The sequence below is a fragment of the Solea senegalensis genome, linkage group LG12, assembly GCF_019176455.1.
Source record: "Solea senegalensis isolate Sse05_10M linkage group LG12, IFAPA_SoseM_1, whole genome shotgun sequence".
In the NCBI taxonomy this organism is placed as follows: domain Eukaryota; kingdom Metazoa; phylum Chordata; class Actinopteri; order Pleuronectiformes; family Soleidae; genus Solea; species Solea senegalensis.
The window spans coordinates 21,213,314-21,229,111 of record NC_058032.1 but is presented as its reverse complement, the minus strand read 5'-3'; the positions used below and the strand labels follow the sequence as shown (position 1 = coordinate 21,229,111).

The 15,798-nt window shown below is 42.4% G+C and overlaps 1 protein-coding gene across 3 annotated transcripts; it reads left to right on the top strand.

The window, feature by feature from the left end:
• Positions 1 to 2,895: 2,895 nt before the first annotated feature.
• pcdh18b (protocadherin 18b) lies at positions 2,896 to 12,251 on the top strand. Of its 3 annotated transcripts, none has more exons than XM_044040991.1 (4): positions 2,896 to 5,679; positions 6,176 to 6,231; positions 6,583 to 6,752; positions 10,657 to 12,251. In XM_044040991.1, the coding sequence occupies exons 1-4, from the start codon at positions 3,178 to 3,180 to the stop codon at positions 11,607 to 11,609; spliced, it is 3,681 nt and encodes a 1,226-aa protein (XP_043896926.1). In that variant the 5' UTR covers positions 2,896 to 3,177; the 3' UTR covers positions 11,610 to 12,251. The 3 variants fall into 3 exon arrangements, with proteins under 3 accessions (XP_043896926.1, XP_043896927.1, XP_043896925.1); XM_044040992.1 differs by having other exon boundaries at positions 6,143 to 6,231; positions 6,583 to 6,698; XM_044040990.1 differs by having other exon boundaries at positions 6,143 to 6,231.
• The last annotated feature ends 3,547 nt before the right edge of the window (positions 12,252 to 15,798 follow it).

Below are 15,798 nucleotides of genomic sequence, written 5' to 3'. Positions count from 1 at the left end.
CAGACATGTGAGCTCACACTTATTTGAGGTTCGCAGAAATGTAAAGTGGTAACATATGATTATCAAGACTGGATTGTATGTCCAGCAGTTAGCTTAGCATAAGTATTTCTGAAGCTGACTAATTATTTCAATATTTATTTAAAGGAGATTATCTTGTAAATGGTGTGACTGTACGGAGCCCTGGAGGTGACAGAAATGGAAATGATTCGTGTGTGTGAGTTATAAAGCGTGCATGCTTAAAAAAAAGAGAAGAAGATTCATCAGGCATCACTATGAACACAGTTTAAGGCAAAAGCTTTAAAAGCTCCATTTAGACTTCTAGGTTTATGAGCAACAGATGAGGCAGTGATCAGCTGATGATGCATCACATTTCATCCTGTGTCATCTCTGACCACACTTGCTGTGTGGAGAATGTCCTGCATCCCCCATCTCTCCCAAATCCTTTCCGTTTCACACGAGCTAACAGCATGGTAATGAGATGTTGGCAGATGCTCGCGTGCCTTAACAATCCTCCTGACCCCCATTTGCATGCTGCGACTCCCTGTCTGACTGAATAACATTATACCTATACTAAGTAACTAAGTAACTCACTCGATTCATACAGGATTGCTTTTCCTGCACTTTATATCTGGAAATATTCACAGGTTGTTTTTTAAAGGACATTCAAACCCCAACACAACTCCCTCCTGATGAGCACAGATTTCTCACTGAGAGATGGGATGAGATGAGATGAGATGGGGTGGGGGTGGTTTGGGACAGCCCACTCTCTCCACCTGCTAAGCTGCCTTTGTCATCAGGATCCCCTGCTTCATTTCAATAACAAAGTAGCTGAGCCTCTTGCGCTACACCCCATACGTGCCTCTTCAAACTTCTTTCAGTGATTTTATGGTCCCTGAGGGTAGAATCGCTGTATCACCCATCACCCACCCGGTGATCCGACCTTTCACTGGCCATATGAGCAGCCTGCGACACAGCAGCCCTTCTGCACCAGAGGAAAACCAAATCTGAGCTGAGTCTCCCATTTCCATACACAGGTTCATTGAGACTGAACATTGGCTGGTGAGGAAACCACAATCCTGTACTGATGATTATGGGATTATTATGCTCATCAGAGCATCAGATTATATTCATCTATTATAGCTCCAATTTAGCTCAAAGAAATATTGTTCATAGACAACAGTTTTAGAGAGACGTTGAATGGTCATTCTGGTCATGTAGGAACCACTAATGAGTCAAGATAACACACTTGACAACAGTCAGCTGTAGTTGTTTTACACCGCATAGTGTGTGTAGAGTGATTCAGCATCAGTATGTGTACATGTCATCTTGGGAGCCGGCGTCTGTGTGTTTGCTCAAAGACAGATGGTGGCGCAGAGAGGCCGTTCCCACGGGTCACACGTTGGAATTTAAAATGCAGATAAAATCCATCACAGAGAAACATCCCATCAAAGATAATTTGCTCTGTTAAAAACAATCAGCACTCACACTCCAACTGAGATTTACTGAGAACATAAGCCCTTGCAGACACTTTCTGAATTTAAGAAAAACTTAACCCAGGGAACACTTCTTTTACAGATTTGACTGCTGGAGCATGAACAATTGTATCAATTAAAATGTGTATGTGTACTCTTTTCTCCATTGAAACATGTGACTCATCCACATGAAGCCAACCCAAAAGACTCTGATCACAACGGAATACTAAACTGTCCATGTCTGCTGTAAGAAATACAAAGATATTAGACTTTATCTTACATGAGCTGGAACTAATTCTCACTTGGTGTGGTTTGGCAGACGCTGAATAGAGAGTAATTGTAGGTTTGGGTTGTCTCAGGCCCTGGCCAGATGGCTTGGGGCTGTGCTTGTCCAGTTGTTTGCTCTCTGAACAACACTTTGAGTTTGCAGGGTGATCATTTGGTCAGATGAGGAGAAACATTATTATGCAGCAGCAGGAGGAAAGGGGGGAGGTTTATGAATAGAGCACAAAGCACTGGCCATACCTTCATTAAGAGCACATGTGAGAAAATGTTTCCTTGCATTACAATTCAGTGGAAAGAGTTTTGGTTTTTTTGGAAAATTAAATACAACATATGTTTGTTTAAACTGTCTGACTCACAATTTACACTTACAGACCTGTTGGTTTTCTGAGGAAATATTTTCAGTATTTATCACAAAAGCTGGCAAAGCAACTTTGAATGAAGAAGAGTCCATCTGCTGTGTCTCGTGCATTCACCGCACACAGACACCAAAAAGACTTGTTTCATCCTGGTAATAAATAATCTCAAGTAAACTCCTTTTTAATTGCTTTTGATATTACAGTGATTAAAACACTGATTGTTTTGCTTGACGTGTAATTTAGTTACTGCATCACAGATTTATTGGCTTTGGTCATATTATACGTGTCCAACTCACAGATAGACAGACAGTCAGACAGACAGGTAGATTTGCGTTCAGGTATTTGGTGGGTAATTGATCCACAGATTGGATTGAGTATACTGTAAATGTAATGATACATATTTCAATGTTTAAAGTGTGTGCACTGTGGTCAGATGACTGCTGATGGGAATGTTCCATTTAACTTCACTCATTGTTTGCACAAAAGGCGCAGTAGAGCCGGCACACGTTGTGAATTGCGATCATAACAATGTAAGTCTGCCGCAGGTCAGAGTGTGAGAGTGTGCGTATATATGTAAAAATGGCTGAACTCTGAATTCCTCCTCCTCCCATCGCTGCCATTGTTGTGACACACTTTTAATGTCTGCTGTGTGTGTGTGTGTGTGTGTGTGAGCGAGAGAAAGAGGCGCAGTTTGGCGCTGGGGGGGTGAAGAGAGAGAGACAGGAGGGGCGACAGAGCACACACACACACACGCACCCTCTCTCTCTCTCTCTCTGCGCCTTTTCTTCTCAGTCACATTCGCACCCATTCTCTAAGGCGCACACACGAGAAGCGTCGGGCTTATGTGGATACTGAAGAAGCGCCGCGAATTTATTGAATCTTTTGATATTTTACAGTAGAAAGAAAACATAGAAGTCTTTCTACACTTTAATGTATTTGTTATTTATTTTTTCCTCTTCTTTCATTGATTTTGGGGAGCAGAGACACAGGAGGAGTCATGCCACACTAGTGAGTGGACATCTGTCTCTGTTTTCCTCTGTGGAAGTAGTCGCTTGTTCAAGAAGATGGGGGCAACAATGACTCAAAGCAAAGGAATCCTTTTTTCTCCGGCTCTCATCCGACTACTGCTGCTGTTCGCGGTGACGCACGAAGCCGCTGGTAAGACTTTAAAATATAAAGTTTACGAGGAGCAGAAAGTGGGCACGGTGATTGCACGTTTAAGAGAAGATGTTGCCAGTGTTTTATCTAAATTGCCGAGTTCTTTGACCTTTCGGTTCCGCGCTATGCAACGAGGGAGCACGTCATTCCTGTCTGTGCGGGAGGAGGACGGAGAAATCAGCATTAGCACCAAAATCGACCGCGAGAAGCTTTGTGAAAAAAACTTGAACTGCTCGATTGAATTCGACGTGGTCACGCTGCCAACGGAATATCTGCAGTTGTTTCACGTAGAGGTGGAAGTGCTGGATATTAACGACAACTCCCCGCACTTCTCCCGCTCCATTGTCCCAATTGAGATCTCCGAGAGCGCAGCTGTGGGGACGCGAATCCCGCTGGACGGCGCAATAGACGCGGATGTTGGAGAGAACTCTCTGCACACTTACTCGCTGACACCCAATAACTTCTTTAAGATCGATGTGAGAACCAGGACTGACGGAGCGAAGTATGCAGAGCTGGTGGTGATGAGGGAGCTGGACAGGGAGGTGCAGTCCAGCTACCAGCTCCAGCTTACTGCATCGGATAATGGCGTACCCCCCAAGTCTGGCTCCACTTTGGTCAAGATCAGCATCTCTGATTCAAATGATAACAGCCCAGCCTTTGAGGATCAGGCTTACATCATCAATTTGCTGGAAAACTCTCCCCTCGGGACCCAAATCATTGATTTAAACGCCACAGATCCAGATGAGGGCACTAATGGGAAAATTGTCTACTCTTTCAGCAGTCATGTTTCCCCAAAGATTCTGGAAACATTTAAGATCAACCCAGAAAAGGGCCACATTACTCTTATTAAAAAAGTGGACTATGAATCAACAGCTTCCTATGAGCTGGATGTGCAGGCTCAGGACCTGGGCCCGAACTCAATCCCTGGACTTTGCAAAATTGTGGTGAAAGTGGTGGATATAAATGACAACAAACCAGAGATAAACATCAATCTGATGACTCCTGGCAAAGAAGAAGTGGCCTACATCTCAGAAGGAGCCCCTGTGGACACTTTCATAGCTCTGGTGCGCGTTGATGATAGCGATGCAGGTCTAAATGGTGAGGTTGTGTGCAGGCTGCACGGCCACGGCCATTTCAGACTCCAGAAGACACATGAGAAGAACTACATGATTCTCACCAACATCTCACTGGACAGGGAGAAGAGGTCAGAGTACAGTCTGACAGTCATAGCTGAGGACAGGGGCACTCCCAGTCTCTCCACCATCAAACATTTCACCGTTCAGGTGCTGGATGAAAATGACAATCCTCCACGTTTTGAGAAGAGCCACTATGAGGTCTTCAAATCAGAGAACAACTCTCCGGGAGCCTATCTGATGACTGTGGTGGCCTCAGATCCAGATCTGGGTACCAATGGCCAGGTCACATACACCATCATAGATGCTCTGGTTCAAGGGAGCCCCATCTCTACCTATGTCACCATTGATCCATCTAATGGTGCTATTTATGCCTTACGCAGCTTCGATCATGAAGACGTAAGTCGGATTGCCTTCACTGTTCAGGCACGAGATGGAGGAAACCCGCCACTGTCAGTTAACGCCACTGTCCTTCTCACTGTGTTGGATGAAAACGACAACCCACCCATTGTCCACTCCCCCGCCCTCCAGAATCACACTGCTGAACTCCTGGTGTGGAAGTATGCATCCCCGGGTCAGCTGATAACTGTACTTAAAGTCACGGACCGCGATGCTGGTGCCAATGGCGAAGTGAGCTGCACCATTGTTGGTGGCAATGAGGACAGGCTGTTTGTGATGGACATCCAGCGATGTGAGCTCAGAACAAATGCCAGTCTGGAACAGGCTCTTCGGGATGTGATGGAGCTCAGGGTAGAGGTGCAGGACAGGGGCACCAGTCAGCTGACCACAGGAGTCATCCTCAGACTTTCCTTGCAGGAGAACATGGACAGCCTCCCTCCTCTCTACCCGACTGGCCCCAGCCAAGCCTCACTGGATCTCTCTCTCATTGTCATCATCTCTCTGGGTGCTGTATGTGCTCTTCTGCTCATTGTCATGGTGATGTTTGCCACCACTCGCTGCAGCCGCGAGAAGAAAGACCCCAGGCACAACTACAACTGCCGTGTGGCAGAAAATAGCTACCAGAACCACCCAAAGAAGCCCACCAGGCAGATCCACAAAGCTGACATCACCTTGGTCCCTACTGTCAATGGGACACTGCCTGTTCGTGCACACCCACGCTCACCGTCAGCCTCTCCTACACCTGAGAGGGGAACTCTGGGGAGCAGGCAGAGCCATCACAGCCGCCAGTCCCTCAACAGCCTGGTCACCATCTCCTCCAATCATGTGCCAGAGAATTTTTCTCTGGAGTTAGCCCACGCCACACCTCCAGTAGAGGTAAGACAAGAGGTTTTACATTTACATTAAACTAATTAAACTTAGATCCTCTACCCTAACATATTAATGCAGCCATACAGGTCTATTGTATTTGATTTGAGTAATTAAGCAAACATCTTGTAAAAACAAAAGGATAATAAAAAGATAAAATCATATGCAAAAATAATATTAATGTAGGTTTTTGTCTTATACTGGTTCTGAATGTATTCCTTGCTACCACATTCTGTTACCCCCAAGTCCTTCGTGTCATGTTCTTGTTGACCATCACTTTCAGGATCAAGTCAAAAAGTCATGCCAAATCATAACCCCCCCCACCCCTTCCCTACAATACCCCTACCCTAAACACACAACATTGTCTTGTGGCCTTGCTTGTTTTACTCCATTCATTTTCCCTCTTCATTTTTCCTTTTATTTTTGTCCTTTTTTTTTTCCCTTTTTCTTTTTGTTTCTCTTGGGATTGTAGCAAGTCTCACAGCTTCTGTCCATGCTCCATCAGGGCCAGTACCAGCCACGACCAAGCTTCAGAGGCAACAAATACACCAGGAGTTACAGGTAAAGCACACGCTAATGCTTTACATCCTTCGTCACAATAAGTGAGGTCAACATTGAGAGTTGATCTTTTTAGTACATGGCTATGATAATCATAAAGTATTTCCATTTGTGTTGTCAGTGGTTTCATGTAGCCTTCAACATCCATAGCTTTTTTGACTTAGAGTCAAGCTGTGTAATAGAATTGCATTTGCATAATTTTATGTAAAACCCTTTCTGCACCATGCACTCTCCCTCTCTGTGCACCATATTATCCATCTGTAGCACATTGCACCCATAACCATGTGATGATATTATTGTTAGTGATCATGGAGCCCTTCATGAGAAACATCAAATCTGTATGTCTCTGTGCAGATATGCCTTGAATGAGATGGACAAATTCAGTCTGAAGGACAGTGGCCGTGGAGACAGCGAGGCTGGGGACAGCGACTATGAGCCTGGCAGGGAGTCACCTTTGGATAGGCTCCTTGGTGAGGGCTTTACTGAGATATATGCCCCTGATGGCCAGCACAGAACCCATGCAGGTACACCCCTGCCCCTCCATCCACAACCCTCATCCTTTCCCTACTGTCTCCTGAGCTTCTAGTCCTTAATGCAACTAAGTTTTACAAGATTACACCAAATCCTTTTCAAAACACATTTATATTGTAGCAACTAAGCAGCAAAGCCAACTTTTCTCACATTTTAATTTAATGGATTTACAATTTTGATTTCACAACATGAATAAAAGCAGAAACAGTGGAATGTTTTTTACACATTACACAATTCATTTAAAGATGTTGATAATGTTGTGGTTGATTGACAGACTGAGTAATCTGATTCACTGTTAACCACATACTGTAGCAGCCCGTGGCCAAGTGGAAAGGGAACTTGGCTTGTTGCCGGTTCAAGTCCCCACCAGGTCAAAAGGACTGGGGTACCCCTGAGCAAGGTACCCAACCACCATTGCTCCCTGGGTGCTACTCAGTCTGGCAGCCCACTGCTCCTAATTCCATGTCCCTAAGGGGATTAATAAGTCTGTATGGCATAATTAATCTCTATTTCATGATTCAAATTCTCTCTTGAATCTATAAATAGTGTACTATAGTCCATTGGGCTAAAACTGGCTCTAAATATCGGGGGCACTAGTTTATCTGGGAATCACTTGATGCATTTGACTGACATACCCATGTACTTAATATACAGTTAATCGGTCAAGTTAAAAGTCATGCTGAATGTTGGAATGGTTGTGGTAGCTGTAATCACTCGTCCTATTCCTTGCTGGCCCTGAGGTGACTACTTTAGAGCACCATTCCAGCATAAGTGTTGGGGGGGCAGAGTGCACCATTTTATGTGCAAAAATAAATTCCACAGTTCAGGCTAAACAAATGTGAAAATTAAGCAGATCGAGTGTGGATTCTAGTTGCAGTGTTTTGAGTAGAAAAATGTGCTGTTGTGGAACTTTTCCATAAAAGGAAATTGACTTTGAAAGATACACACTTGGCATTGCTCAGAGTGCCTTAAAACAGATCGGACCTGGTTTATCAACCATAATTGATGTGCAATTTTTTTGGCACTGCCAATCCGCGCGCTGGAGTCGTCATCCACACGTTTGTTTTTGCTGTGACTTTGTGTTTTTATCCCCACAAACATCAAACAGTGGTGACAGTACAACTGTCACTGTTATACTGTAGTCTCTAAAATGCAGAAAAGGTGCAGGAGATGGATTTTTTTGCTCAAACTCTCCTCAATTTGATCCAGGTTTGCTCAACTTGATTAAAAAATTGGCAAAGAAGAAGCAGCCACCTTTGGTGCATGTATGGTCTATGTGTAGAGGAGGTAGCTACACCGAGATCAATGCACAGGAACGTGTAACCATAAATCAAGCTTTACAGTTATAGTACCTCTTCTCCCTCCCTCCACAGTCACATTATCAAGGATGAACTTGAACTGACTGACCCACTGACTTGGATCTATTTTACCCACCAAGCATCATATACTGTATCTGGCAGGTTTAACAGACATACAGACCTGTGTAGTTTATATCATTCAGTTTCACAGTCTAAAATCACTCTGTGTCACAGGCTGGCTGAGTGAACATCACTGATGCTGTGACATGCTGCAGCTTCTTTTATTGAATATTTCACCTCCTCCCAAAAGATTCCACTTCTTTCCTGCCAGCTTCCCACACAGCCATCATGCGACAGTGCATTTGAGCTACATCCTAATTAAAGTTGAACCTGACGGGCAATTTCATCACTACCACTCTCCCCCTCCCTCCCTCCCCTCTCCTTTTCTTTAGAGCTTTGTGGATGAGCCATGCTTGTTAGTGACTCTCCTTTTTTACCTTCAAGCTTTCACTTTCAGCCATCCAAAACAAAGTCCTCATGCTTTTCTGATGAAAAGGAGGTATTTAATTGCCATGCAAAGAAGAGTTGCCATGGAGTCTACTCAGATTTGCGCTCATGATTAGGCCTTAAAGAGCATAATTACATCTCAAAGCTCACCATTCTCATTCAGTACATTCACCCTGCCTTCCACCCCCGTGTCCACTGCAGCATAGATGATTTCAAACAGCATTTAGTTGGTTCCTGTCATTATGGCTGAGAACGGTGGGTCTTTTTGCTGAGGGAGGTAGAAACTCTGTCTGTCTGTCTGTGTGTGTGCATCTATCAGACTAAAGTGTTTAAAGATCCCTTTAAGAAAACACCAAATTCTCTAACTGCAAGAACTTTGTATCATTAATGTGAGATTGTGAGTTTAGTGTGGCTTCTTAATTGATCTGAAATCTTAATTTCAACACACATTTATTCATTTTCTTGAACTTGAAATTTTTTATCTGGCGCATAACTGTTCAAAAATGACTGTGGACAGTCAACAATATGAAACGTAAAATTGTCCACACAAACTGCTTCGATGGCCTGGTGTACAGAGGTCTAAAGGAGGAGGTTAAAGCGGTACCAGGTGGTTGTCATCCTGGACAATGCATGTAATGTGGTTGATGGATTCATATTAGTCCTTTGTCATTGTTGGACACTAATGTACTGTATGTGTATGATAACCTGAAAATTGGTTAAAAATAGCCTATTTCTGCATAATGAATGAGGAGGAAAAAAAGGGTTGTCACATACAGGCAGAGGTGAAGGAAAACAGGATGCTGGAAAATGATATTTGACAGACTCTGTTCCAACAACATGATTATTCTGTCAATTAATCATGTTTTGTTTTATCATTTATCATCATCATTTATTCTTCAACTGAGCTCACAACTGAATTTGCTGTGTAGTAAGAAAGTTTGATTTGTCATAAATGTCATAGATGAGCAGATCATCAGTGTCAAATAAAAAGCAGCTGCCTGTCAGTAAGTAGGGCTGAATTGAGAATTCTGTCAGTCAGACTTTCAGTTAATATTTTCATACCTCATTTGTGTTAAATGATTCATTGTCACCCTTTCATCGGTAGGCCAGATCAGCCAATCTACCGCTGGCCCCACATATTTTCTTTTTCTTTTTTTCCCCCATCTTCCACTGCATCCAAATTCACTTTTCATCTATTCCAAGATGTATAATAAATGTTTCTTTCATGTAAATGAGGGGATAATGAAGTCCCTCACTGGCATGACTGAAAAGCACCACACTCTTTTAATGAAGGCTTTAAGTTGGCATATTTGAATTGTCTAATTTATAATTTATTCTTCAGAGATTTTCTATTTGAAGATTTATTATTGAAAAGTGAGTTGAAAGGGAAAAATGCAGGGCTTTTAGAAGAGGAGGGATTTTGAATGGCTAATATGCATTGATCAGCATTGCTGAATTGTCTCTGTGGTAAATACAGAGGAAGGTAGCAGGCACTGCTCCTGCAAAGAGCCTTTCAAACTAATTAGGGCAGATTTCCACTGTGTTTCCAGAGATAAAGCAGCAGAAACACATACGGAGAGGAGAGGCTGTGTGGAAAACCACTCAGCTGTCAGGAATCTATTTTACATCTCTTTGATTATGCCAATCCATGTGTGGTTGCTTGGTTCAAACATTAAAAAAGGGAATGCCTTTTAGTATGATCTCCAAGACACATCAAATATGAAGACTATATGATGACACTATTAGATATATGCATATTCTGTATTCACATCATGTAATGTCAACAGTGAAAAAAGATTCTCAGCCTCTGCAGTTAGACTTTACCTGGGGGTTTATACAGATAATATGCATCACTAAAAACTCATTACCTGCCAGTCTATTTTAACAACAAGGTTGAAAGTGCTTTATGAGGTTAAAGTGATAAAAATCTATAATACAAATAATTCTAACACTAAGAATTATGACAAGCTTGCTAACAATATGCTAGGAATAAAAGTGATTTAGATGATGATTGAAATGAGGTTTACTACTGTACTCTAGAGAAAAGTCTGTGTTCTTGATGAATCATGAGCGTTTGTGTGTTTGTTTGCAGCCATGAGACATTGTACGGAGGAGTGTCGTGTCCTGGGTCACTCAGATCAGTGCTGGATGCCGCCTTTGACTTCCCCTGCCTCTTCCTCCTCTGATTACCGCAGCAACCTCTACATTCCAGGAGAAGAAGCCCGTCAAGTAACTGATCTGTCCCAGGAGAAGAGCCCACAGCTCTGCACTGTAAACGGCAACTCCAGGAACCAGAGTTTCTCCACCTTTGGAAAGGACCAGGGGAGTGACAATGGAGAAGAGGAGGGAGCAGAAGATGGTGGCTGTGAGGACAGAGTTGAAGACCTGTGTGGTACCTCACTTCTGTCAGAGATGAGCAGTGTATTCCAGAGGTTGTTACCCCAGGGTCTGGACTCGTACGTCCAGGTCAATGAGAAAGAGAAGGGGATGAGCCTGAGTGGAATGGGTGTACCCATGACTGGGTCTTTGGATCGCAGGAGGAGTCATCTACCTGGCAAGGCAAACCCCTCTGTCCACCAGCAGGGTGTGGCAGCCTGGGCTGCGAACACCCACTTCCAGAACCCAGGAAGCAACATCAGTCCATCTGGCCATCACCAGGGTGGCAGCTACCACACCCTGAAACCCAGCACCAAGCTCAGCTTTCAGAGCAGCAGCCAAAAAGTATCACAAGTGCTGAAAAACAGCCCACAGAACAGTGGCCATTCCCCCAAACAACATAGCACCCCACTGCTCACAGCACTGGTCAGCCCCACTTTGATGCAGCATCCCCCAGCACCAGTACCTGTACCTGTACCACTGCCTGGACCCTCCACCAAGTGGCTGCCAGCCATGGAGGAGATCCCTGAGAATTATGAGGAGGACGACTTTGACTCTGTGCTCAGCCACCTACAGGGGAAACGTAGCAACAGCAGACATGAGCTGGTGGATGCCAGTGAGCTAGTGGCAGAAATCAACAAACTTTTACAGGATGTCCGGCAGAGCTAGACTTATTATTATTATTATTATTGTTGTTGTTGTTGTTGTTATTATTATTGTTATTATTATTATTGTTATTATCATTGTTATATGTTATTGTTATTACCTTTATTTATTTTCCACCCATTCACTGCTTCCATTTAAAAGAATACAATAAAGAATAAAAGTGAAGGATTTTAGGTAGTAAAAAAAAAAATTCCTACTGCATGAAGCAAGCAAACAAAAAGACATAAAAGTACAAGACCTGCAATAGTCGCTAATTTCAAATCTAATATTTGTATTTTGTGAATGCTAAATATCCAAAAAAAATGTTTGTGATTGTTTGTTTTGGTACACAATGTACACTATGTGATGGTATTTATCTTTGTATTTCAAAAATACATTTGTATAATTATATTTATAAAATAGAAAGTGTATATAAACTTAATCAGAAGTCTATTTTTATATTTTGAATGCATGTTGAGTACAAAAATGTTGAATCAAGACTGACATGCGATTGACATTCTATGTATTTAAATTGTCTTTTGTATTGTGACTGGGTTTTGTTGTCACTATGAAATGTATACATCAATATGTTGATAAAGTAATAAATACTTGTCCTCGTGGGATGTGGGCAGGAGAGGACCCAAATAAAGTCAAAAGTACACATTGTCATTGTTATTAGATTTATGTCAGAATAATAACTTAATGAATATGATTGTCTTACCATTAACAGTAGAATAACAATAGAATATTGAGCTCCTTTCGTAAGTGTCACTGAAGAATCTTACACAGTGATCTAATGCAAAGTGGGAGGAGAAGGACTCGTAATTTCAGACCGAATCCTTGAGACCAACACATTTTTTTATGTTCATGTTATGTCCTAACTATGATTAAAAAAGTCAGGGTGGGCTTAACATGTTGATGACAGAGCAGCACTGTTTATAAAAATAGGCAGAGGACGATGCATGTGGTAGGGATTTTAAAAGTAAAAGCATAGTCCATATTAAGACGTTAAGACTGCTCCTCTAAACAATTCCCAATCTAGCTTCGTCTATAGGCCTAACTTTTGATTATGAACTGGGGTGATACTAAATCATGAATATGAAAACTGACATGTTTTTATGGTCTTGGTCTCGACTCGGTTTCGACTTCTAAAGGACTCGGTCCGGACTCGGACTCGACTGTATTTGAAAACCAACGGACTTCAAAGACTCGGTCTTGACTTGGTCTCGACCCTTCAAAGACTCGGTCTTGACTTGGACTCGGCATAGGCAGTCTCGTCCCCATCACTGGTTGGGGTTGTAGTCATTCATTGGAAATAAATTTCCATGCAAAAGTTTGGGTCCAGGATTTTGAAGTCTTATTAATTGATCTACAGTTAGATATTGTTAGGTTTGATTCTTGTGTCGGACATATTGCCCATGACTCTTCCAGTGACAACAGCTACTAAAAAAAATTACCAGGTACTAGTGAAAAAGCAAAAAAAAGTGCCCTACCGTGCCAGGACCATGTAGTGGAAAAGCGGCATAAGGAGCCACTGAGAAGGCAAAAATATACTCTTTTATTTATAAGTACTTGTGACTTATTAGTGGTCATGGAAACGCAAATTATATTTATAAAATAACGGTCTGCCTGATTGTGAGCCTACAGTGACTATCCACTAAGCCTAAGCTGGATATTTTTCCTAACCATAACCTAATATTCTGACATTTATTTTACTGCTGTCCTGCTCTGGGTGTCCACTGGGTTTAAATTGGAGTCAACTGAAAGACATGACAGAGTGGAAGTATATGATTCACACCTTGAAAACAGAATGCAGAAGAGCAGAGTGTAAATTGAAAATGATGCAATCCCTAAAACCACCCATGGATAACTAGACCACTATGAATACAGTTGACCATAAAACTATAGAATAAACAGTTCAGCAGCTTAAACCACCAACATGCTGTCTTTTCTAAGACTATTGTGAGGTCTGTTCAGACTGTTGTTTTATCAAAACAAAAAGATCAGAGCATATAACTCCAGTTTCAGAGTCTTTACAATGGATCCTGTCAGCTATAGAATAGACTTAAAATGTCAATAAGAAAATAAACCTTGTATGGCTGAGATCGACTCAGGTCAGATAGATAGGCTAATTTGAATGTTTCCGACTTTTAACTAAGGCACATTGAGTTGCCACTGTGAATGAAATGTGCTACACAAATAAAGTTGCCTTGCCTTATGACACTGTGGGGAGCACAAGTCACAATCTACTGTCAATTCTCAGAACAAGGTCTCAACAAATGCTGAAAAACAAAACACTGGCAAATGACTACCCAGTTTTCAAAATGGAGGTTGTAACTACTGCCAGTGAGAATGTTGTGCCTAAATTTTTATCAACATCACAAGAGCTAATCACATAACACAGGACAACTCCCAAACTTAATTTGGTGCAAAAAGGCAAACCTGAGAGGTAGGGGTGGGCGATACTGCAAATTTTGGTATCGATACGATACCAAATAATTGCAGGGCCAATATTACCGATACTGATACTTTTTACTTGAAAATGCCTGATCATTGAATGATTTTGTACTTTTGCCTTTAATTAATTGATTATAATTATGATAATAATAAAACACAGGACAACGATTTAAGCCAAATAAGAAAATATGTCACAGCTAGCAGTTTCTCTATCTGACACTGTAAAATAGCTCCACACAGCACTCCTCTTCCTCTCCACCATCTCACCAGTCCGTCTCTGCTCTGACTGGCAGGCAGCTGGGGAGGGGGAGAGGAGGGGCCTAGTGGACCGACCTGAGTGAGCAGACTGAGAGGTGGAGAGGAGCGCTGCGCATGAGGACTGAGAGAGACGCTGAGCTCACACACACTCTGTGAAGAAATCTGAGTGATTTGCTGAACTTATAAAAGAGAAACTACAACAAAAATATCGATCTCAATGCGCTAGTATCAATCCAATACCAATACTCACCTTGGTATCGATACTATCGATATTTGGATCGATCCACCCACCCCTAATGAGAGGCAATCCAGCAACTAACACCTCTGGATGACAATGTCTGCTGTTAGTGGAACAGTGTAGACTGGATCATGGGCCAAATATGGATATTCAAATTTAGGGATTTTACCAAGCTTCAATTTGCCTGAAAACATTTGGTGACACGGGATCGAGTTCAGCTGGATGAGCAGCAACACCAGCAGCAACACCACCTGTATGGTTACAGAGTAACTGAGATGTTCTCGAATGTGATGATATGATAGAGGACAGACGAGCAGAGGTCACAGCTACACGCCTGCTGGAGTTCATTGTGCGTGACTGTGTCGACAAAGTGGTCATTTGGAGTTATGATAAAATCTGGTTTGAATGACATGCAAGCAAAAGTGAGAAAAACATCCTACAGGCCGTCTTTGTTCACTGCTATGCCCATGCTCTAAATGTGATCATGACACAGGGACGCTCCAAGATCCAAATGACATCCAGTGTCTTCGCTGTACACCCTGGTGAGGTGGATAAAGTATCTCATTGTCCCGCTAACTCTTGGCTCATAGCTTGAGCTCATAATATAATGTTGTAATAATAATATTATAATAATGCAGCACTTTTCACAAACTCAAAGTCAGTTTAAATTAAAAGCACAAGAAAATTATAATTAATTAGGGTTAAAACATTAAAAACAATTAAGAAAAGGTAAATTTTGAGGAGTGATTTGAATGAGAAGAACAGGTCAGAACAGGCACAGATGGGTTGGGGCTGTGAGTTCCAGAGGGAGGAGGTGACTGGGTGGTGGCTTTAGCAGGTTGGAGTCTGAGCACCACAGGCTGTTGGGTGGTGTGTAGGGGGGAGCAGATCTATGAGGTAGGAGGGGCTTGGTTAAGGAGGACTTTGTGAACTGGATGTGTTGTGTGGAATGTCATTAAACCTTGACAATCATTTTCCAGGGACAACGATGAAGATGATGATGATGACGATGATAATGATGATGATGATGATGATGATTAAATCTCTCCCGGACCTGTCTTCTTCTTGTTGTAGCAACTTTGTACCATTGGCACGTCATATCTCATTAATCTCTAACTGTAAGTTCCTCTGCTGAGCTAGCAGTTGTTTCTTGGTAAATCTAGATGTTGGGTTTTGAAGCATCCATAGGTCCCACATCCTCTGCATATATCCCTGATCCAGAAGCCCTCTTCTCATGTTCATGTTCTATCAGTTGTGATT